At 41.7% G+C, this 23,533-nt stretch overlaps 2 protein-coding genes across 12 annotated transcripts in view; both read left to right on the top strand.

The window, feature by feature from the left end:
* The first annotated feature begins 586 nt into the window (after positions 1-586).
* setmar (SET domain and mariner transposase fusion gene) lies at positions 587-5,436 on the top strand. The gene is made up of 2 exons (XM_076747179.1): positions 587-771; positions 2,784-5,436. Exons 1-2 carry the CDS (start codon positions 670-672, stop codon positions 3,579-3,581), a joined length of 900 nt encoding a protein of 299 aa, XP_076603294.1. The 5' UTR covers positions 587-669; the 3' UTR covers positions 3,582-5,436.
* Positions 5,437-12,771: 7,335 nt separating this feature from the next.
* itpr1b (inositol 1,4,5-trisphosphate receptor, type 1b) overlaps positions 12,772-23,533 on the top strand; it is an 83,580-nt gene continuing 72,818 nt past the window's right edge. For 6 of the 11 annotated variants that reach the window (XM_076752555.1, XM_076752547.1, XM_076752529.1 and 3 more), the window contains exons 1-3: positions 12,772-12,977; positions 14,335-14,448; positions 18,227-18,297. In XM_076752555.1, the coding sequence (XP_076608670.1) occupies positions 14,357-14,448; positions 18,227-18,297 (163 nt within the window). In that variant the 5' untranslated portion in view covers positions 12,772-12,977; positions 14,335-14,356. The remainder of the gene's footprint in view (positions 12,978-14,334; positions 14,449-18,226; positions 18,298-23,533) is intronic. The other 5 variants (XM_076752564.1, XM_076752580.1, XM_076752539.1 and 2 more) reach the window with 1 other exon arrangement.

The raw sequence follows: 23,533 nt of genomic DNA, 5'->3' as shown, positions 1-23,533 counted from the left end.
GACGACTTCAGGATAGCCTTTTAAGCAGCTAACATCTTTTTAAAAGCAATTTCAAGATCTTGCCTCTTTTAATGTGTTTTAACTGATCCTTATATTGAAGCATCAGTATCTCTTCAGTTGTGGATTCAAAAGAGGAATTTTACTGTATACTTTGCCTATCTAGTGCTGCCATCTGCAGGCCATTGTACATTACTGCAGTTGTCTGAATACATGGCTGGATACCGGCGCTGTGAAAGGTGATGTTCAATTATATGAGGACAGATATTGAACAAGAACAGAAAGAGGCAAAGTAATAACAACATTATTGGAAAAATGGGATGACCTACCTAAACAGAATAAATAGGTGTGGCACTGTGAGGCACGTTTCTCGCTTGTAACAAGTAATTCTGTCCAGTTTCACCCTCACGGCAGTTTAGATGAAATTATTGTCTCACGCTGTGCTGTATTTGTCCTTAATGAGTCCCCTGCTCACTTTGTCCTCAGTGCGGCCAGGTGGTCAAACCACACGCTCTATAATTACAGCCATGTAATAACACTGATGCATCCCTAGGGGGAGCTAGCCTGTAATGAAACTACCGGAAGTTGCAGACCAAAGGATTGAGATTTCGTCCCACAGCCCAGCCGGTCCGCATCTATGGGTCCGCAGCAGCATCAGTGGAAGCGTCGGATATGAATATTGACAGATGTGTCGTGGATTTGAGCAACAGTCTCGAGAATGTTCCTGTTTCAGTTGAGGCGAGCTCAGGTTTACTGACATTTCCTCAATTTCAGGTAACGTTGCGTTGCTCTCTGTGCAGTTGAACCTCGTGAGCTGAACACACCTGGCTACAGATAGCTAATTTACAGTAAATGTTGTGGTTTTAGCAACGTAAACACCGCTGAAGTCCACCATGTTTCAGTCGTTATTCGGTCATTTTGCCAGAGGAGTGTTATAAGAGCAGTGTCGTTGTCACTGTAATGTTGGCGACGTACATAGCACAGTGCTTCCACTTTAAAATAAAGCCTGTGAATGTGTATTAATGGAAGTTACGAGTTACAAACAAGACAGGTGAACTGTTCTTCTCTTTGCACAGCAGACTTGTCAGATTAGGGACCACACAGGTTAATACCATGAGCAAGGGCTCTGTTGTTGAAGGTGAGCCGGCGTGCTCAATGAATGAACCCTGAAAATAAAGTAGCTAAAGGGAATCAGCCATCATTCATTTCATTATTTGCACCTGCGTTTTTCCGGCTGACTGTGCGACCCCGTCCCACCTTAATCAGCTATAAACCAGATAATAAACCCTCATATGAGCTGTGCGTGACAACACACGCTGAGCCCATCGATCAGAAGAGACTGACAGTGAGAATAAGCTGTGGATCATGACTCTACGCTGTCTTCTTGTGCTGTGGGATGTACATCAGATGCATCCAGCGAGCTGTCTGTTGATGTGCTGCATGCCATAGGTGTGACTCCCCTTTAAGTTCATCTGACATGTTGATGTAAACAGATGCTGTAGCCAGATAGAAATAGTTAAAAAGAATACCAAGATGATAATGGACAGACTAATTTTTAACCTGAACAAATAAACAATCAGTATGTTGTCTTTTAAGAACAATACATGCACGTGTTAAGGTTGATAAATTCATAACAGATTTGTCAGTGCTCTCTGGTGGACAAACTATGTAAAGGCAGCACTGTCTCACACGTATCTTTGTCTTATCAAACTCTAATAAATATCCTCTCAACATCATGAAAGATCAGAGTTGTGGAAATATAAACTTTAAAGAAAAAAAAATGGAGTACTGCAATAAAAGATTTGTTCGGTCTGAGTCTGTTAAGAAAACATGAGATAATAGGGAAAAAAATCCAATAATTATGGTGCATTTTATTTATGGTAGAATAATCTCAAAATTCACCTCAAGCTTTGTCCAGAAAACCTCGAGCTGTTGCAAGAACTCATCAAAACCTGGTGCTCATCAGTGCTATCAAACGAGATGCATTGTTTCACCAGCAGATGGCAGCAAATCATTACAGGCGACAGCCTCTTAATCTGACTGCAGTACTTCCCTTCATTATCCATAAATGCATATCATGTGCAGGGTCGTGGGGGACTGGAGCCGGTCCCAGCTGACACTGGGCAGGAATAAAAAATAACTGCCTCTCTAGAACCAAAGGAGTTGTCCTACATAACGCTCATGCTCATGAAGCTCTAGAAGACCTTTCTGGCTGCTTTACAATCAACTGGTATTTTAAATCCAAAGACATCATATCGCTTTGTGTGGTGAAGCTACAGTCATGTTGTACGTAGGTTGATGGGTTTCAGGTTGGAGTTGCAAATCATTCAGACCTTTGCTCTAAAACACGTTTCCCATAAAGTGAAATTAATTGGAATTCTGGCTGCAACTGCTGATTATTGTCATTAATGATTTCTCTCTTTTCTCTTTTCTTGATGAAATGTTCCGTCTTTAAAGTTCCCCTCACAATTCTTAAAGCTCAGTGGGCATCTACAAATGTTTTGTGTGGTTGTGTGTAGTTTAGTATCCCATAATACAAAGACAAGCAGCAACCCCTCAACAGTGAGAGGCTGCAGCCCGTGAGTGTTTATCATTCTTGCTGGGAAGTTTGGCTGAAATTATTCGTCAATCATCAATCAGTTCGTCGTTTCAGCTGTAAACAGAAGATTTCCAGGAGTTATGGACATTTCAGCCTAATGTGCTTTTGAAATTGCTTTTCAGTTGTTTGCGTTGTTATTGTTACTTAGTGCTTTGTTTAACTTTGACTGGTCTTTGTCATTTTTCAGTATTCCCCAGATAACATTCAGGGACCAGGATGCACTATTGACCCAAGTGAAGTCACCCTTCCTGGATGCTCCTGCCTTTCCCCCTCCTGCTTCACTGACAGCTGCTCTTGCCTGCAGACTCATGGGCAGCCATACCACAGCACCGGCACACTGCTGAACCTGAGCAGAACAGACTCTGGTTACTGCTCACCTGTGTTTGAGTGCAATGCCCTCTGCACCTGCAGCGATGCCTGCTCTACCCGGGTGGTGCAGGGAGGACTTAGACTCAGGCTGGAGGTTTACAGCACCAAGAACAAGGGCTGGGCAGTGCGGACACTAGAGGCAATCCCACGCGGGACCTTTGTGTGCGAGTACGCAGGAGAGGTGATCAGTTTAGAGGAGGCCAGACGCAGACAGCTGGCCCAGAGATCTGAGGACAATAACTACATCATTGCTGTACGGGAGCATGCAGGTACGGGCTCCATCACTGAGACATTTGTGGACCCCGCCATGGTGGGAAACGTAGGCCGCTTTCTCAACCACTCCTGCCGGCCCAACTTGTTGATGCAGCCAGTCCGTGTGCACTCTGTGGTTCCCAGACTGGCGCTGTTTGCTGGAAGGGACATTGATGCACTAGAGGAGCTGACGTTTGACTACTCAGGAGGATACGAAAACCAACATCCTGTAGAGCTGCTGTCCACTCAAAGCGACGCTGCCATACAGGCCAGTCGGACAGATGGACTCGAGAGGAAAGAGTGCCACTGTGGTTCCACCAACTGCGTTCAGTTCCTTCCTCTGGATTTGTCTATTATCAACTGAAATCATCCACTCTGTGTTTAATATCATGTTTGTTTTTATCTAAATAAAAACAGGGAAAAGATTTTTGTCAACACTGATGCCATTTTTCCTCATTTTAATCGTCTGATTAGTCGTCTCTTGGTCTGTTTTCAGCTTCGCCTGAAACCTTGTTTAATTCAGCCCCTCATTAGAACAAGACAATGCAACATGTTGGTGGCTCCATAAAGACAATCAGCTGGATGAGTCACGTCTGTGCCCGTTATTGTTTCCTGTTTGGTTCCCCCCGGTGTTTCCTGATCTGGAACTGTCTCCCACTCAGTGTAAGATGACGGAATGAAAACTAATTCTGAAGCCAGAAAGAGGAGTTTTATTTTCCTGAGAGCGGAAACTTGTTGACGTTCCTGTCTGTTCTTTTACTTGTACGATCCATTTTGTATGTCAGGGGGGTGCTTGTTCTGCGTAGGACATTTCCCACCAGATTCACAGTGTTGCAGCTGTAATCTTGTCCTGGCACATATAAGTCCCATTTCTCACATGACACATGAATCTGAAAGGAGCAGAGGCACCATTTGCACTGACAGAGATGGGAGGAATGATGTTGAATAGGTTTCTTTTAATAGCCAGAGGCCACAGAGTTGATCTGTACACCCTTACGGTTGCCAAAGCTTCTTACAATAAGTTGTCATGCCCATCAAAAACAACAAAACCTCAGAATCCTCGGGTAAAGTCAGAGCTGTCATGTGTTTCCATCTTCTTGACATTTCTGTCTCCATGCCGTGCAGCCTCCCCTTGTAGATATTCTCAGCTCCTCATCGCACTCAAACCTCTAGAGAGGTGGGAGCAATTAAAAAGGGCCAGGGGGGATTTTTTTTTATATAGAAATGGACTTTATTCCCCTGTCAAAGGAGGGGCGAAGGTGTCCCACTTTAGTGTGACCATTCTGAAATCAGGACCTTCTCCGTTCAATCTGCCCCGTTTCTAGTCTAGACCTGCTTTCATCTTATTAATATCCACATCTGGGTTAATTAGGATGGAGACCGTGTTTCATCCAGAAATGGGACCAGCGCTCCAGCCACACTGGGGCTGAGAGAGACTAAATGATAGGGGGAGATAGAAGCCCTCTGCCGATCAGAGACCACTGTCGAGTTGATTGGTTTCTGTGCCACCCAGTGGAGGGGCGAATGGCGCAGGATTTTGTTTTGACCTATATTTTCTCCTCTGTCAGGCTTACCTGTTGTACCTGATCTGATCTGCATGTACACTTAAAGGAATAGTTGGACATTGTGGGAAATATGCTTACTCACCTCCTTGCCAACAGTTAGAAGAGAAGACGGATACCACATCATGTTTGTTTGGTAAATAGGAAGCTACAAGAAGCATGCGCTCAACTTATCTTAGCGCTAGCCTGGCTCTGTCTTAAGAAAAACTAAATCCACCCACCATGGCCTCTCAAGATGAGAAATTTACACATTATATCTCATTTGCTTAATCTGAGCAAAAATATAAGTGTAAAAATGTCATATTCGTCATATTAATGTGACAAAAAGTCTCATTTACACTTAGCTTTTGTATGTTTTATACAAGGAAGACAATATGTGTGAAGTGGTGTGCTTTAGAGGTGCTGGTAGGTGGATCATCAGGCGAGCTGTTTCACCCTGTTTCCACTCTGGATGCCAAGCTGAGCTAATAAGCTGCTAGCAGTCGCCTCAAATTTAACCTAAGCGACATCAGAGTTAATACAAATACTGCGCGTATATTCACCAAAATGTCGAACTATCCCTTTAAACTTCTGAAAGTTGCAATAGAGTGTGGACACATGCAGCAGTAGTATAATACAAAAAATAAATAAATCAATAAATCAAAGTTTATTAACATCTGAAAGGTTTCTGATTCTCCCTTCGAGTGAAAGAGCAGAGCAGCAGTAGAAAATATGAAGTTTTTTTTATAGATTCTGAGACACAGTATGTTATCAGAAATACTGCACTGCTATGAGGAGGACCTTGGCTCTATGTTAGCAGTGGCAGTGCCCTTTGAGAAAGTTAGGATGGAGCTTATCCAGAGGAAAAAATACCCAGACATTTCTCAAAGGATAGAAATGTGTAGTTCTGGGTCATTGCTCTGCAACCAACACATTCAGCCTTTCATTACCGAACAAGAGGAAGCCGTAGACCTTTCGATTTGTGGCCCTTTTTGTTCTGCATTTGCGATAAACAACATTCTGCTGTCCCTCCAGCAACTCTACAACAAATGTAAGAAAAACAACAGTCTCTCCACAAATACATGACTCATGTCATTTTTGAGTCAGATGTCCCTGAAATCCCTATGGCAACCGGCTGTATGTACAGGAGGTGAGTTGGACGGCTGTGGCTGGTCCGGACGTGTACGAAGGCTGTTCTCAGATCCTGACTGTTGAAGAGATGGGCTGCAAATGAATGGCTCCTTTCCAGGATGGTCACCTAGCAACCACCAGTTAATCACATGAGGTGAACTTCCCCACCAAATCCCCTCCACAGCCCCTCCGTACGAAAGCAAACAAGTCAGCCATGCCTCACAGCGCAGGAGCCTGTCGTGTCATTTTGTGATGGCATTTGGAGACTGTGTCTCATCTCAGAGTGTGATTGTCTGAATGAAATGAAATGCTTGAAGAAGATTAGTCGTCCTCATTGTAAGAGTGGCGGCAGGCGACTTCAGGACAGCAAAATGTTGTGACGTGATGTTTCATGCCACAGTGACCACTGATCGATCTTTAAACAGACTTCATTGAGGTTTGCTCATCTCTGAGAGAGACCTGACCTAAATATGTATTTCACTTCTAACAAGTGTGAAACTCACTTAAAGTCAGACCATTTGACTTCTGAAAGACGAACCATCACAGTCTGGAGTTATCGCTGTGTAACTGAATCCAATTGGAGACTTTATGCCTCACCTGGTCAGACTGTCACACCACATTTCAGGGGCTTCACTGCAAAATTAAAACATGAAGTACACCCACAAGCTCACCTGGAAACATGTTTACTGTTTCCTGCTTTTGGACTCATTCCACTTGTTCTCAGTCTAAATGTTGATGTGTTTAAAGCAATAGCATGATATTTTGGGAAATATGTTTGTTTGCTTGAGCGAGATGAGAAGATCGACAATTGAAATTTGTACAGATTGAACTAATGAGATATAATGTGTTAGTGAGCTTTAGCAGTTGTTGGTAATTTTGCTACCTTTGAACAGAGCCAGGTGAGCTGCTCCCTCCAGTTTCCAGTGCCTAACCTCCATCCAGCTAATGTCGGCCATTGGGCATTCACAGGAAAGCGAATAAGATTATTTCTCAGAATTTTGAACTACTCCTTTAAAGAAAATGAGTGAAGATGGCCCTAAAAAATGAAGGGAAACAACAATGTGCTTGATTTTGATTCTTGTAAATAAGGTGTGTTCTGAATATGGGATCCCTTCGTTACAGCCCCATGTTGGCTACTAAGACCTTAACCTAAAAATCTTGCCAGGTGTGTCTTGAAAGAACAAAAGGCACAGATACAGCTGACACTTACGGGAGACATGCATCACATTGATAAAAGAGTCAGACACTATTTCAGGGTGAGTGACCAGAGGAGACATCACGACTGGCAGTCCATTTGTTCAAAAATGGAGCACCTCTCTAATGGGGGAGCAGATGTCCTTGCCTTGAAAAAAAAAAAAAAAAAAAAGAAAACCGGCAAAGGCAGTTCAAAGTCCAATCTGAGACATTTCTTTCACCTCTGGTGGTGTTTTGCAGTTTCACTTCACTTCACCGGAAGGAGACGTCAATGGGGTTTTTCGCACTGGCTCCTCCCATCACAGATGTAAAGTTAAATTTGGCCCAAGACACCTGCAGCAGGCTCAGCAGGAAACTCTGGAGCCCAAGAGGCACCCACCTCCACAGCTGCTCTCACCGCTGATCAGACCTACACATGTCTTAACTACACCTACATGCACTGTTTACAGCAAACACGTTCTTAATTGAGCCGTTGTGGAGTGTACATCTGTAGACTTCAGAAGGCTTGAAGGTGGAATTTAGAAGCAAGGTTTTAAGGTGTGAATAAAAAGGGAAATACAGGTGAGAATTAATGTAAGGTATTGTTTTCTTAAGAGCCTGCCAATAACGGGTTTCATCGTTACCTCGCATATCCCCAAGATTAGCTGTCATTATGTCCCACTGCAATCACAATCTTGTGCAATGACCCAATCTTACCTCAAACGATCCCACTGAGTCTACAGCCCTGGTGGGGCATGTTCATGCACTTGGACAATGGTGTTGTAATCGTGGAAGACACTGTGCATGTCAGGCTGAGACTAATCACGTATGAGCTATGACACTTGAGGATTTTTAAATATTGTGCAACAGCTCACCAACAAATAGTCAGCCCCAAGAGTTTCTGTGCAAGCTAAGCTGTGACAATCCAATTACCAGGTCTGTCTCACCTTTGCAGCATCCAGCACAGACTTTGTGTTCATTCTGAAAACGCTGAATGATGCTGTTGGTATTACATTACTGTTATTCCCTTACTGTTAGATGAAGCAGCTACATTTCATTATATTAGATTCATTTAATTAAAAATGGTGTAAATAAGTTAACTGTAATATGATTATATATGTGGATCTATGTCAGAACCATGCATTTCTTTGCATGTATATTATGCACAATTTAAAATGTACACAGACTGATTTAGGTAACCAGGTAGGTTGTAAAAATAGTGAAAGTGAAAGTGAGGTTAGGAGTCCTCGGACTCAGCTGATCCTAATGGATTAGCTGCAGTTAAAGCAGCTTACAGAACATGTTGTGCAGGTTAAATTGGTGAGTTCAGACCGCTGCCTCCTTGGCTATTGTTCATCTTCCGCAGTATTAGCTCAAACAGTGTTTATGTAGCAAAGTACTGGTATCTGTCTCCACGAATCAAAGACCAGGCAGATAATTGGCATGTGTATCGTTTACCATATTGATTGTGCTGTAACCAAGGGGATGTGGTGAAGTGATCCCCTCCTCTGTGCAGGGTGCTTATGAGGAGGGGACTAGCTGAATATCACCACCTGCACACAAAATGTAATACTATTAACATTAATGCACATTTTTGTGCAGGTTTCATGCATACAAGGACCAACTGAATCCAAGATGCAACACAGAATTTGAAACTTATTTTTCCTACATTGGTAACAAGTTATGGCACAAAATCACAAGGCCTAATTAGAATATCTCTGCAGCTGGTCTAATCAGATTATTTCCACTGGGAATATGCAGGCCATTATACCAGCATAATTATCTTTTATTTTTAGTGAGGTAGATCTCTACCTTATACTAGGGTGCTGTACCAATACCTGTTGTTTTGCAGGCAAGACAGGGGGTGGGACCTCTCTTTTATAGGGGAGCATCCGCATGAATATTAACTAAAGGGCTGAAAGTTTATTTAAAAAAGAGGAACACCAAAAGTCTTCACAGCTTCCTTATCTCAGGGCCGGTGGTTCAGCTGTATGTTCTCCTATCTCACTTCTTGCTCAATGGTTGAATGCAAAAGAAGAAGCTTCTTTGAGAAGCCTGGTTTCATGCAGGGTTTCTCAAGAGGGTCCAATAACTATGTGGCAAACAGCTTGTCCATGTCTGCGTTGTGTGTGTTTGTGTAAACTTGTATGTCAAAGCTCTTAAGCTTTGATGGTGCAAAATGACTCGACTCTACAGTGATGTGATGTCATTCACAGATTATTAATGACATCACGTCCCTGTCACAGCCTCGGAAAAGCTGGCAGACCGCTCTGGGACAGAGAGAATAATAGACTGTTGTTTGTATGACCTTCTTTTCACACTACGCTGGAAGGTCCTGTGCTCGGTAAGTGTGTTTTTATGCCACACTTACTCACGCCACAAAGTGCTGTCCTCCAGTTGTGCATGTTACATTCTGATCCCGAGAAAGCCTTGACTCATTGTTCCAGTTGTCAGAGCTCCGATAATGGAGTTTAAATTGTCAAATGGAACAAATCTGCACAAAATATACAACTGTGGGTGTGAGATCGCCGAAGTTAAAGGAAGTTCTGTCGGTATTCTACATTTAGCTTGAAATCGCTAATAAGCCATTATCTATGGTTCTGGCTCCCAGCGGCATCATGTCTTCAGTGATTCACTGTCCCAGATCCAGACCTGCAGTTAGAGGCCACCATATTGTTTATAGAGTTACAGGGCCCTCCATCTCTCCTTTTTAACACAACTAGACTTGACGCAGACCTAATGGAACTTAATAACCTCTGACATGAAATCAAGATACAATGAAGAATCATGAAAACACAAAAACTCTCTCTTCCTAGTGTCCTTAGCTCTTTCCTGGCATTTCTGATGAATGCACGGATTAGTTTGCAGGCATGGCCCACACAGAGGACTGTCGGAGCCTCAGACTAGAAAACTACCAACCATTGTGCCCACACATCGCTGCTTAGGGAAGGCCGGAATCTGCACATGAGAATACTCACTCTAACGCATGCACGGTGATGAATCTCACAATCTGTGCACCCACACAGATGGTCACTGCATTTTGTCATGCCTCTGTCTCTGGTGCGTTCCAAGCATGCAGATGCTGTATTCATTAATCTATTAGTCATTTGTAATTCTGTTCGGTAAACCGGCCCATGTCTCTAAGTCAGCTGCAAGTCAGACCACCAATCAACATGAATCATCTCTCCCTCCCACCAAACTTGTGCTCTTGTTCATGATCCTTACAGTATGTGGAAAAGCAATCTGTCTCCACACCCATCCCACCTCTCGTCTATCTGTATCAATGGTTGTTGGCTGTGACTGTCATGCATTATGTGAGGAAAAAGCCCTCTGGCTGCAGACAAGCTCCTCAGGTTAAGGCAGGTACTATAATAAAACACTGACCAGGGTACCGAGAGAATAAAGAATAAAAAAAGACAGCGTTATGTTTACCACAAGTCAAATCATGTCTGACATCAGAATTGCTGCAATGCACAAACACAGCAGCAGTTGTGTCCAGTTTTACACACACACACACACACACACAGTACAACCCTTTTTTTTTCTCTCTGTGTAGAATGGTAGCCAGTCGTCTGTACACTGTATCCATGACAACTGAGTACTCCGTGATCTGTATTCAACTTCACTTAATGTCAAATTTAACCAAAGCCTGAAAATAGTTTTTGTGGAATAAAGGTTAGTCTCTCAGATATTGTGATGTCACGACTTTCACATCGGTGCGTTTAGACACACAAGCTTGTATCAGACAATGCTACCCTGGGACAAAGTACTTATCCTTCATCCTTCCCTTCACAATGATTAGGATTCAACAAAGGGAATAACTTAGTTTATTTTTGCACGAGTGCATTTGAATGTACTTTTGATGCATATGATTTGATAAAAATGACTAGTAAGAGGGGAGAATGGCACCACATGCATTATATCTGGGTTTTTTTTCCACTGCATGAGAGATGGATTTTATGTCAATAGCAGGAAAACAGCACATAAAAACATGAATTGCAGTACTCTACGGCTTAGCAATCTGCAGCCATTTCCATCTTAAAGACCTCACTGTGCCCACCCAACAGCAGATGTGGAGTGTAGAAAAAGAGGTAAAGCACTTTTATGATAATGGACACTTGTGCAACCCCACTTACTCCACTCTTACTATCCCTCTACGTTCTGTAACTAAGAAACCAAATTAACAGCTCATCAGTGGGTTTAGTTAATGCGATTAAGCCAGTTTCAGGGATGAAAGTGTTCTTTCTCTTCCTCTGTCTCTCTTTCTCTCATTCATATTGCAATTAGGAATAATTATGAATAATGAAACTTTTACAAATTTTCAAATGCTACCATCTACTGTGTGCAGGCTTTCATGGAGAAATTAATCGGATCACCGTGGTCTGCCTAACCTTTATTTTATTCATGTGGCTATTCATGTATGAGTCGTACAATGAATTGCACAATGCGTCTTAATTTTTCATATAAGAGTCTGCTCCTATTTCAGTAGCTGAAAATGTCACAATGTGATTTTAATGGGTCAACTGGAAATAAACCAGATCACTCAAAGTTGTGAGAGTGAGGTTTCCAAAGCTGACAAACTTGGAACCTGGTGGACAAAACCACAAGGTACTATGTCTGTATGAGTATGACACACAGGTCCTGCAGTATTCATCAGTCTGATTACAAGAAAGAAATAAAGAAAAGAAAATAAAAAAAAAATAAAAAATACACATGTGGACTGAACTAAACAGACTCAGACTCTGTTTAACATGCATGTAGATTCACAAACCGAGGAATGTGACTGCCAGTGGCTGGATCAGTGTTTCTGACAGGAGACTGAACACACAACTGATGTCTTTCTCTCATGTCCTTTCACACTTTGACACACACAGCATGGCCCCCTCTTTGTAAGGCAATATGTGTGCTTCTGTTTCTGACATTATATACATGAAATAATGCAGACATTGACAAAAACCTCCAGTCACATGGATTTGATCATTCAGAGACATGTCCACTCATTATAGTCCACAACATGTGACACATCTGAAGGAGCTTCTTGTACTTAGGAAGAGCCAGACTTGTTGCGCATGATCTAACACAAGCTGGGAGTTTCTGTTCTCTTTTACTGTAAAGATTTGATGATCAAAGTATCAGCTACTAGAGATTCAGAAAAGACTAAGAGTCACTTTGTCCAGCTGCTGTTCTGTGAGGCTGTACTTAGGCACATGGTTCTGTGAGCAAACACTACTGTCAGCATGCTAACATGGTCACAATTACAATGCTGACATACTGATGTTTAGGAGATATAATGTTTACCATGTTTGTCATCTTAGCTTGTGTTCATTACACCATCTTGGCATTAATATGCACCACACATCTGCTAGTTAGCAAGAAACCATCGCAAAAAACACAAAGTACAGATGATGTCATTAATTGTCCTGATATATCAATCTATATCAGTCAGTGATGCACCAACAGACAGACACTGATACAACAATTAATAATAAAAATGATAAAAATTAAAACACAGAACACATTTTTTAAAATCATTTTGTTAAAGTAGAATAAAACAAAAGGCGTCTATCACGACAACAAGGCGCCTTTGAATTGGAGTACCAGTTTCTCATCATGAGCACTGACAGTAACAGCGGTTTAAATGCCTGACGGACTCCATTACCCAGAGAGCACTGCAGCAGTATAAATAGTAACGAAAGGGGCGTTCCCTCGGTGACATGTGGAGGAGGTAAGAAGGGGATTGTTGCCGAGGACGCATTCAGCTGTCAGAGATAACGCCGCTCAGCTTGCTCTTACCTGGAGTTCCGCTACCATGGACTTAACCGAGGATAGCGCTGTGGAAATTATCCTGTGCTGACCCACTTCTTCACACGTTTCTTCCCGTCTCTATCTTTGACGCCTTCTCTCCTTTCTTCCAGGTATAGTCTTTATCCATCTGTAGTTTTCGGGCATTGTTCATTTTGTCACTGAGCTGTAAGCATCCCTGTCAAGGAAGTAGCCCACGCGCGCGCCCTCATTTGTTGCTGTTGATGTGCTGCAGCTCGAGCGATTTAAAAAAAAAAAATGAAAGGGGTGACTTGACATTTGATTTAGCTAGCACAGTCTTTTGTGTTGCATTCGGCAGTGAAAACGTAAAAATGTGTCATAGGACGGCGAATTTGTTTACACATTGCTGGCAAGTGGCTTCACAGAGCAAAATACAAACTTTATGTCGTGTAGGCCTGTGTGTCACAGTTGTATGGAGCGGTGCGGGACATCTGAACGTGGGTAAATATGACCCTCAGCTTCACACGCACCAGTCAGTATTGTAAAAAATAAACATATATTTAATGTAAAATGTTATATTTTGTGTTCCCCCCTTTTGCGTTATTATCTTTTCATGGTGCGGTGCTGCATACTGTTGGTTCATGTCAAAGTTCAAGCTAAAATCATGGCAAAATTGAATTTTGTGAGTTTTTAACGGGAACAGCATCCTTGTCAACAACAACAACAACAACAACAACAACAACAACAACAACACAGAAAGATAGACCACGGTGACCGCCTAACCTCTGTCAGTGGTGCTGGATTCTTTCACGGAGATTTAGATTTTCTAACCTGGAAACAGACTGAAGAGGAATGACCTACATTGAAGATGTATATGTGTAGGTTTCACCCAGCTAGCAGTAGCACAGTGCACACACAAACTTCATGTTTCATTTTGTTACAATGCCCAACTGGGATGAGAAGCAAAGACGAGCACTCGTTCATGGTATTTATGTCTGCCAAATGTTTATCCTTTAAAAGTGCTATTAATATATTAACAAAATGGACACAGGACACATTCAAAGAAGGGCAAACATTAGCTTTATAGCTCAGTATTTTGTAAAAGTAATCTCTCCACAATTGTTGCTCCTGATCTTACAGTAGATGGTGCTCTGAGGATGAGCTCCAAAGATTCAGATGGTCCCAAGAGCTGAAACTCCAGCAGTTGCAAAGTCAGCGTTATAAAAGTAATGATTGATCTCAGAGGTGATCATAACTGCTGCCGTTCACGATTTCTGTTCAACTAAATGAACTACTGACACCCTGTGTGTGCAGGAACACGGAGCTGTAACGAGCAAGCATTTAGTGTTTTTACTTCAAGACTTATACAACTAATGGGTTGTCAAAATTGTCATTGTTTAATTTTCTGTTGTTCAGTTAATTGACTGTTTGAGTGAAATATTTAATAGTGAATGATTTGATTGACCTCAGCTGTATGTAGTGGCTGCTTAAAAGAGCAATCTTTTGCAGGTGCAGTCAACCCTGAGCAACCATGTCGGACAAGATGTCCAGTTTTCTCCATATTGGGGACATTTGTTCCCTGTATGCAGAGGGCACCACCAGTGGATTTATCAGCACTTTAGGGTAAGTCTTCTTGTCTTTATGTGGGTTTTCATGACCCTTTCACTACCTCCAGTCCCCCACTACCTCATGATGGGGAGCTCACTGGATGGATGGAGCTTCAGACAATATTGTCCCACTGTGCAGAAAACACAACTGTAACACAGTGCTGGATGCAGAGTAAACAGAGTTACAACATAATGATCCGCACAGTTGCTTTTTTTTTTTTTTTTTTTTTTTTAACCAGAGAGATGGCTGTTGATGGGGTAGTATAATAGATGGATTCATGTAATGGACGGATTTAATGCCTCTGTTCAGTTCATGGCAATAACCGAAGTGTCAATATAGACATTATCCATTTGTTCCTCCACATTTTATTGTGAAAGATAAGTGATCTGATTTCAGTGAAACAAACAAAATAAGTTGTTTTCAGTTGTGAGAATTTAGTTGAGGCATGCAGAGACAGAGTTGGACTTGAATTAATAGGTAAACTAAAAATGCAAATGAAGGATGGCAGAATACTTTTCTATGTTTAAAGACAGACTGAACACCTGACCCACCTCCTCAAAATGGATCTGAATGAGCCCTCTTTAGACTCAAGTAATAGCTAGGATCTATTTGCTCTGCTCTAATTTGTTTGCATAATTTAGCAACCTTCTGAGTCCTGCCTTGTCTGCTTTGTAAGAAAATCATATTTAAAATAGCTGGTAGCTCCATATACTGTATAGAATATGCTGTCCACCAGGTTCCAAGTCCTTTTATAAATAGAAGCTTTTACAGGAGAACCAGATGAAGCCCGTTTTACAACTTTAACTTAATGATCCCCACATGTACAGCTGTGGACATTGACTGCAGTCAAATGTCTATTTTCCCGTAATCTGATGGTTTTGTCTTATCTATGAATACAGAGCAGTATACTGAGTCTCTTTTCATAATAGTGTATGCCAAATGTTGTAAATGCTCTAAATGATACGGTAGTCTTATTTGAGAAGTGGTGGATCCTGCAGGAGCCATATCTTTCCTTTTATTTCCTTGATATTGTGTGCTCAGTTAGGGCTCTGCACTCAAATTACCCTGTCTCTTCCTGCGTCATGCTGAGCACCATTTATTTAAGTACTTGACATCTTTCCTCCTCCCTAATTGTAGGCAACAAGTTAAAAGTGCATCTCATTATGTGCACATTTAGCAAACCAAGACACAGTTGACAGTAAGAATAGACGGCTAAAAGACGAAGATGCCGTCAGTGAAGGGACAATCATTGATGTGAATGTCTCTGTCCAGCACACAGTAACTGACAGCATATCTGTCATGCCAGGCGTCATTTTTCAGAGTTTCTTTTCTTGCATCACGTCCGTCTTTTTTCCTCTTTTTCCTTGCTATTTTCTACCCCAGGGTGTTTGTTTTTCATCTGCCAAGGTGAACATGACCACAGCATCTGCTGCAGTCCTCTCCTCTTGCCATGTCATTATTCTGTTTGCCACTCACCACAGACCGTGCACAGCCCTCCTCCTTGCCAGCTCTCAGAAACCATGCTCTTTCACAGTTTAGTGTTGTGCGTCACCCACCATGACAACAAATGTGTGCACCGCTCAGAAGACTGCCACCACGAATGAGCTTGTTTGTCAAATTTCCTATCTCATATTGTTATGCCTAGTAATCAGCTGCCCCCCCCCCCCCCCCCCCCCCCCAGTGCTGCTGTTCAGGGCTTCGGCGATGCAACTATAAATAGCATTATTGTATTAGGTGCTGCTTTTGCTGTCAGCGTACTGAATGTGACCCCTGAGAGACAGCTGCAACCACCTGGACAATTGCTGGCTCAGAGAGAATGCCACCCTGCGTCTTGATGCTGGGAGACTGGGATGTAGCTGCCAAGCTGTATCCCAGAATGCAAGGGGAGTTTTGTTCTTGACCTTGGATACCGATGACCCTTGAGACTGTTCTTTTTGGACCTTCACCCAACAGTACATTAGTGTTATCAAGACTATGGCTCGTTATTCCTATAGAGGAGATTTTCACACTGTGTGCGTTCTTCCTTCAACATTACAGTGCTCTTGCGGTGCCGTGTATACTGCATGAGCTATAAAAAGATGTAACTGACTGGACCGGCTAGAGCATCCTACTGAAGTGTTGTGTTTGTGCAGATCTACTATTCGATAGTATTCCCAGGGGTTTCCCCAGAATGTTGCTATCAAGTAAAAACAAGTGTTTTACCAAGATGTTGTGTTGTATTGTTTGAAGAAAGTGCATGACAAGATGGATAAATGGTGATACTGAAGAGTATGATGACATAGTGCCACAATCATAGATGTTCTCCTCTATCTTTACGTAAATACCCTCCTTCACTCCTCCACTCCAGCCTGTTGTTTACATGCACACTCATGGTACAATCTATCACATGTGCCCCAATTGAGAAATGTGTAACCACATCCTCTTAGTCTTTGGTTGACCACTTCTGCTACAGCACATTTTTCATAATACTCAGTGAATTAGTTTCAGGTGGGAATGCAGAGTAACCCTGTTATCCTTGCTCCATTAATTTTAAACTTCAGGAAGCTATGTTAGCACAGCCATTTTTAGTGTGGTGGATTGTACTCTTTCAGTGGGTGGAAGATGTTAAATAGTTTCAACTGATATAAGACCAATGTTTTGACCTCAGGTGTTGGAGAATATCAAACACGGGAGCTTCCCTGTGCGTTGTACATAATGTTTGTTCTCAGTTGAAATACAATACGTCTTGATATCCGTGTGTCATGAATGAACAGATGCTTTTGATTAAAGGGGAACTTTGCTGATTTTCATCCAGCTTTGTATCATTACAATGTAGGTAGTATATGGAAGCGAACAATGCTAGACTTCCTTCCGTGTTGTCGGCACCTGGTGCTCCCTGCTCATTTGCCCCCAAAAGTCCACCAGATGACGTCGGTTCATGTGACTTTTGCTGGCTATAAGACTGGGTTGAGAGAGAGAGATGCCCCCCGTCTCAAACTGAGAGGTGCAATTTAAAACACAAAACTCAAACTGTCAAACGAGGCAGTGCTGATCAATTATGACTCAAGATTCTGTTACTACATTGCCAATTTCTCACCTCAAATGTTTTCAGAAACACATTTTAATGTACCGTTTAGCTGTAATACAAGAAAGTTTGTGACAAGGCCACCTTTGCTCAAAATGCTTTCTACTTGGTTTTTTACCTTTCAGGCAAAGTGGAGTAATAGCACAGCCCTTTTCTCTGGTCGTCTTGTACGAATGTCAAAAATATTTACATCTTTGTACTGCATTGCCAGCCCTGTTTTATAAAGAAGGTATTTTTCCAGCAGTGAAATACCCCATTTAAATGTAACACTTTCTATGTCCAGTAGGCTTTTTCACTGTAGACATTTAGACTTGACATAGCAAGCAAAGAGCAAGTGTTACTAATACTCTTAATAATGACTCTCTTCCATTTAAAGGTGCCCTTTGGAATTTTCTTAGAAAACAAACATTGAAATGTGTTACTCACCAAACCTCACTGTGTGTATCCTTGAGCTCTAGCAAACAGCTCATTAAACATTTACAGAACTTGATTTTTTTTTAAAGTATTTTATCCATACTACATATTACGTACTTCCTTTTCACCACTGGTTTCTGTTAGCTAAATTAGTACCCTCATTAAGGATTTGATGCAATCTGTAAAATCACTTTGATCTGTTTGTTCATGTATGGAAAATAAAATTTTTTTAGAAGGTGTATTGAGGTCTAAACTCTATTTAAGTTGCATGTATCTTGAGTGATTGACCCATCATAATGATGCTTGTGTCCGCAGGCTTGTAGATGACCGCTGTGTGGTACAACCAGATACAGGCGATCTCAACAACCCACCCAAGAAATTCAGAGGTAAGGCCTCAAAATCACTTGCTTCTTAACTTACTGACACCTTGATGTCTATACTATATAGTGAGTCAGTATTTTTGACAGTTTAAATGTATTATATGAAATATTAGTTTCCTAATGTCACAGTAGTAGTTTTACTTTTGAGCAGTTTGTGTAAAAGTTTTTTCTTTTTCTTTCTTTTTTTTTTTTTGTTTACCTTGTTATTTATTTTCTGACGTGGTCTTTAGTGTTCTTCTAGATGAGTCAGATGGCCATTTGGTTCCCTAAAAATTCAAGGGAGAAATGGTGTGAGTAGAGTAATCTGAAGTGATGTAGGAATTCCCATTAGTGACCATTGTTGCCTATTGCAAACAAGATGCATTTGGAACACAGATTTTTAATCTCAGTGTTGTTCTGGTTAAATGAAAGATTAATTTCAACAATGCTGTGGGAAGATACATAAGCAATAATAGGCAGACCTACATAAGTTACAAGCCTGCTGTGCATCAGTAGTCCAAAACAAACTATAGCTAGCAGCTGGATAGGATAGTCACTGGCTTGCGTCTTGTTTGTCTGGCTTGTTTGTGTTGAAAGAGTATATTTGTAAATAAATTCATAATTCTTTCCTAAAATCGGTTTCTCATGCTGTTAGATCTTAACTGAAAATAGCAGTAATAGTAGAGTAAGTGGCTGGGCTGGGTAAGAACACCTTTTGTGTTCAGAACAGCTTGAATTCTTTGGGGCATGTTTCTGTTCTCTTGAGCGATTTTGCTTCATGCTGATTAAGTGTTGTTTGTTAAATAGTGCTTGTTCATACATGTTCATTCATGACCCTCCCCTTCTACCAAGAGGTGCTTTACTATGTTAAAATTTGGAGGCTGTGCAGGTCACTGGATTGAAATGGAGTCTCTCCTGTGTTCCTGAAAACATGTTAAGCTACTGATGGTTATATTGCCATATTATCTGGTTGATGGTATCTCTTTGAAGGGGTTGACAGTAGCCATGATCGTTAGCAGCAATGCCAGTGAACGCTGTTGCATTCACATATGCTCACTTGGAAAGAAGTAGCCCAAGAAAACATTTGGCACACCATTACACAGTCAACTGCTCTATGCATAAACTTCTATAGCAAATTCTAATCTGTCATCAGGCACTACAGAAATGGATGATCATCTGACCAGGTGACAACAGGTGTAGCTAATGTAGTGGCCCCTGAGTGTAAGAAATTGGCAGTCACTTTCTCGCGAATACATTTCTAGATGTTTTGGCAGGTTTCCGAGGGAAGTCTCTTAGTAAATTAGAGAGAGTGAAATGACACAGTTGCCCATGTCATATCCATTTACGTGTAACAGTGTACTCTCTAAATGGATTCAATTTAATTTACCTTTTTCATACAAGGAAGCCTTGTAGGACCTTATTTAACATGTCCCTGTCATTGTCATAATTGGCGCTCCATCTTTCATCCTTGTGTGATGTTAACCAGGAAGAGCATAACGCACACACAGACTCACTGACTGCATTCTCTAAGGTCCTTTTACCACAACACCGATTAGTAAATGAATTTGCACATTGTTTGATATCATGTATCATGGGCTTAGTTTGGTCACAACCTGAATTGAAACTCCGAATCAGAATTCTGTAATATGAAGCCATTTATAGATAATACTTGGAAAAGTGGTGTCTGTTTGGCTCAACTTAGAGGACTTAGAGGAGTAATTTTTGACAGCATGCTCTGCAACATGGTTGGTTTATATCAGCGGGAATTGTATTAAAACTCCACTTGCTTATATCAAATGTCCCCTAAATACAAAAATTATGAACAGAATTGAAAATTTCAAAAAATGACCATTACTAGCCTGTAATGTAATGCCATTGTAAAAAATATATTCTGTACCATGTAGCAACAAATGACAGAACCCTTATTGTGTAAGTGTATTGATAGCTAAATTGTTTTCGATAAAGGCGGTGAAATAGACTGTATAAAATATGGATGTGGTCTCTGTGACGCCACCCAGAGGTTCATGAAGAGCCCACAGCTCAGTGACAGTGGCTTCAGCCATCGCTATACTCGCAGTACCTGCCAGACTCCTGCCTAATCCAAAAATGGGCACAAAGAGGTGTAGCGTGGGTGACGCTGAGATGGGCCGAATGAAGTCTGCTTGCTGAAACCAGGCAGCTGGTAGTCACTCAAAGTGGCCATGCCCATAATTATGCATAATTCAGACGACTGAGTTATAGAAGAGTTATATGAGCTATATACAGTTTAACGGGGAAATTAGCTAAAGTGACCAAGACCATTTTTGTGCCCGGCTGTAAACATGTTACTTTCTGCTGTAAAGACCATTTTAAATGTGGTGATCTATGGGGATTGACTTGGTTGTCGAGCCAGATGAAAGTGGTCATTGGAGAAACTGCAGTTTTTGGCACTTCTGCATTGGCTTCATTTGTTGCCACATATCAGCTCTTAAGGTCAATGGAGCATCTTCAATCTCTTCTTCGTAATCGGCATGTTCATCCGTAACTCGTTGAGTTTATTTTTAGCAGCGCTTGGCTTAGCACGCAAAGGATGACAGGAGTCCATCTTCTGTGATTGCCCCCTCTCCTGTTCAAACAAAAGCAATACAGTTTTTGGTAGAAAATAACCATGTAACGTCACGGTAGATACGGTCACAGTCACGGTCCTATGACGACAGCGAGCCATATTTCTACCGTGATATCGCGAGATTTGATCTGTCATTACCTCCCTATATGACAGTAAAGTGAGTCAAAAATATTCTTTTCATTCAGATGTTAAGATGCTTGATGTGAGAGAGAACTTATTCTAATTATGATTATACCTGTGATGGAAGTCTTGAGAGCTGGTTAACCGTTGATGTCTCTCATTTTTCTCTGACTCACTGAGTGTTTTGTCAGAATGATTGTTATTTGGGATGCTTTAACAGTGTGTTCTCCCTCATGCCTCTAGGCACATGGAGAGCTGTTTCCTCTCCTGCTCTGCGCTCTGCTAGACTGTTATGGTCCATAACCATTATCTCTGTTTCTCACAGCAGTAGGTTTTATGTTGTTTTCCATTTTCATTTCCTTATGGTGAATAACAGATTTTGTAATGTCGTGAACCATCTGTGCACATATGCTATACTGTGATGCGTTAGTGTGCAGTGATACATTGGCAAGTTACGTACTCGTTTACTTCGTGTGAAGAGGATATGTTTTGTGTGTGCAGTCCCATATGGTCATGGATCACATCATGCTTTGTGTATTTGTGAAGCATACATGAAACTGTGTTTTTAGAACGTTTATTGAACGCTCGTTACGTACCGTAACTCAAGGGTTCTGTGAGTATATGCACAGCTTTCTAAGCTGTGGGCGCCACAGGTTCCTTTGACTAGTCTTGAGCGCTTGTTTGGTCAGCTCAACATACACCAAAGATGAGACCAATATGGGGCCCATGTAGATAGTGGGCTTAGACTGGAAGTCTTAAGTCCTGTGTGAGTGAAAGGGATGAGTCTGCTAGCGATAGCCTTAGAGTGTTGTGCCTATACTCATAGAATCTGGAGTTACAGTAGATAAATAACTTTCACACCTACTCATTTTGAGCATTTGCCAATAAGGAAACTCCAACACTCAACTGACCAATGGTGTAACTTCATTACTCACACATTAGTCTCTCATAGACTTTTGTGTTAATAGGGCTTGCCTAAACTTTGCCGTGGTCGGGCCGAAAACCACAGATTTGAGAAATGTCTGAAAAAATAAACACAAAACATCAATGTTTTTTCTTCCTCTGTTCTGTCTTCTGTCCCGAATTTGGATTCCTCATATTTATCTTGCGACCCCCTGGAGGGGTTTTGACAGGACAGGAGGAGGGAAAAGATAGCAATACTGGAGGAATAAAATACAACCTTTATGAAACCTTTTTAACTGTTGTTGAGACTGTAGCAGAAATATTTGTACTGAATGGTCATTTTTATGTATTATATATTTTTGAAGTGTTTTTATCGCATTGCAGCATATTTCAAAGTGTTAATAATGGATTTGGCGATATATGGTTGTCCAGAACAACAATAAGTCAAAGTACAGCCTTGAAACATATCACAGAACTGACTGAACTGCATCTCATTACATCTCACAAGTGTTTCTGTTTTTCTGGTCACTCAGTGTATATCTGTAAATAGTGCTTCGTAATTTATTTGTCGGTTGTGACAGTGTGTCAGGGTGTGCCTGTTCGTATGATTCTGCAGTTCCAGTGATTATGCACTGCTCGTTGGTTCACAGCAGGTGAAGTGGGATTATTACACATGAATTTGTCCTAGAACTGAGAAACAATAAACAACTACACATTAAACATGACATCCTGATCTACACCATTGAGAAATCATTATTTTTTGATTTGTCACGATTTTTGAGACTATTCTCATTTAGACACTTTGTGACTGTTTTTCGACTGTGTTACGGCCACCGCCGTTCCCTCCCGTGTGTGTAACCCTTGTTCGTCCTGTAGTTTCCTATGCTGATTGCAGTGTGTCGCCTCCGACTCCTGGTTGGCTCCTGTGGAGGGGAGGCGTGGCCGGCTCATCACCAGCGCCTGCTGTCCAGCTTAAAGAGCTCGCCGAGCGCACCGGACGGGGCGGCTGTCACTAAGACGCAGGGCTTGCCACATGTGCCTCCAAGTCGATAGTGAAAGTTCCTTTTTGTTTAAGACGAGGCACTATAGTCGTGTTGAGAGGAGTTGGGCCAGGAAAAGTTTCAAAACTGATCCCGTCGTGCGCGCCTGGTAGGAGATCACCCAATTGTATTAGTTTACACTAGGCACAGGGGTGCTGACTCCCATGTATTTATGTTTTATGCCTTTATAGGGTTTGGTTTTGTTTCCTTTGGTTTGATTTACCCTTGTAGTGGTTGGCTCGATTTTAGGGAGTCCTCTTTGTGTTATATTTATTTCTTTGTGTTGAGCAGCACCCGTCGGCCCTGTCTCCTCCTGTAAGTTCGTTTCTTTTTTTGTACACTGGACAATTAATCGACCTCTGGTCAATAAATAATTTTTCTTACCAAGTACATCTGGTTTTATGTTTCGTTCCCTTTTTCCAACGCGAGCTAAGGGGCCGTAACATTAAAGCCAGATGTACTTGGTAAGCTTGCTTGTTTTGAAGCACAGATGATTTGGCCTCATGGACCTCCGTCCCATGTTGCTTTGAAAACAACTGACTGATTTCACCAGTACATTGTAGAAAGTCCCCCTTGTCCCAAATCAACATTTTAT

This window comes from Chaetodon auriga, chromosome 2, assembly GCF_051107435.1.
Source record: "Chaetodon auriga isolate fChaAug3 chromosome 2, fChaAug3.hap1, whole genome shotgun sequence".
Lineage (NCBI taxonomy): Eukaryota > Metazoa > Chordata > Actinopteri > Chaetodontiformes > Chaetodontidae > Chaetodon > Chaetodon auriga.
This window is presented reverse-complemented; position numbering and strand designations above follow the sequence as displayed.

Excerpts from the sequence above, each read along its gene's own strand:
- setmar (XM_076747179.1), top strand. The coding sequence starts at position 670 with ATGAATATTGACAGATGTGTCGTGGATTTGAGCAACAGTCTCGAGAAT. Across the intron at positions 772-2,783 it reads TGACATTTCCTCAATTTCAG|TATTCCCCAGATAACATTCA; the intron begins GTAACGTTGCGT and ends GTCATTTTTCAG.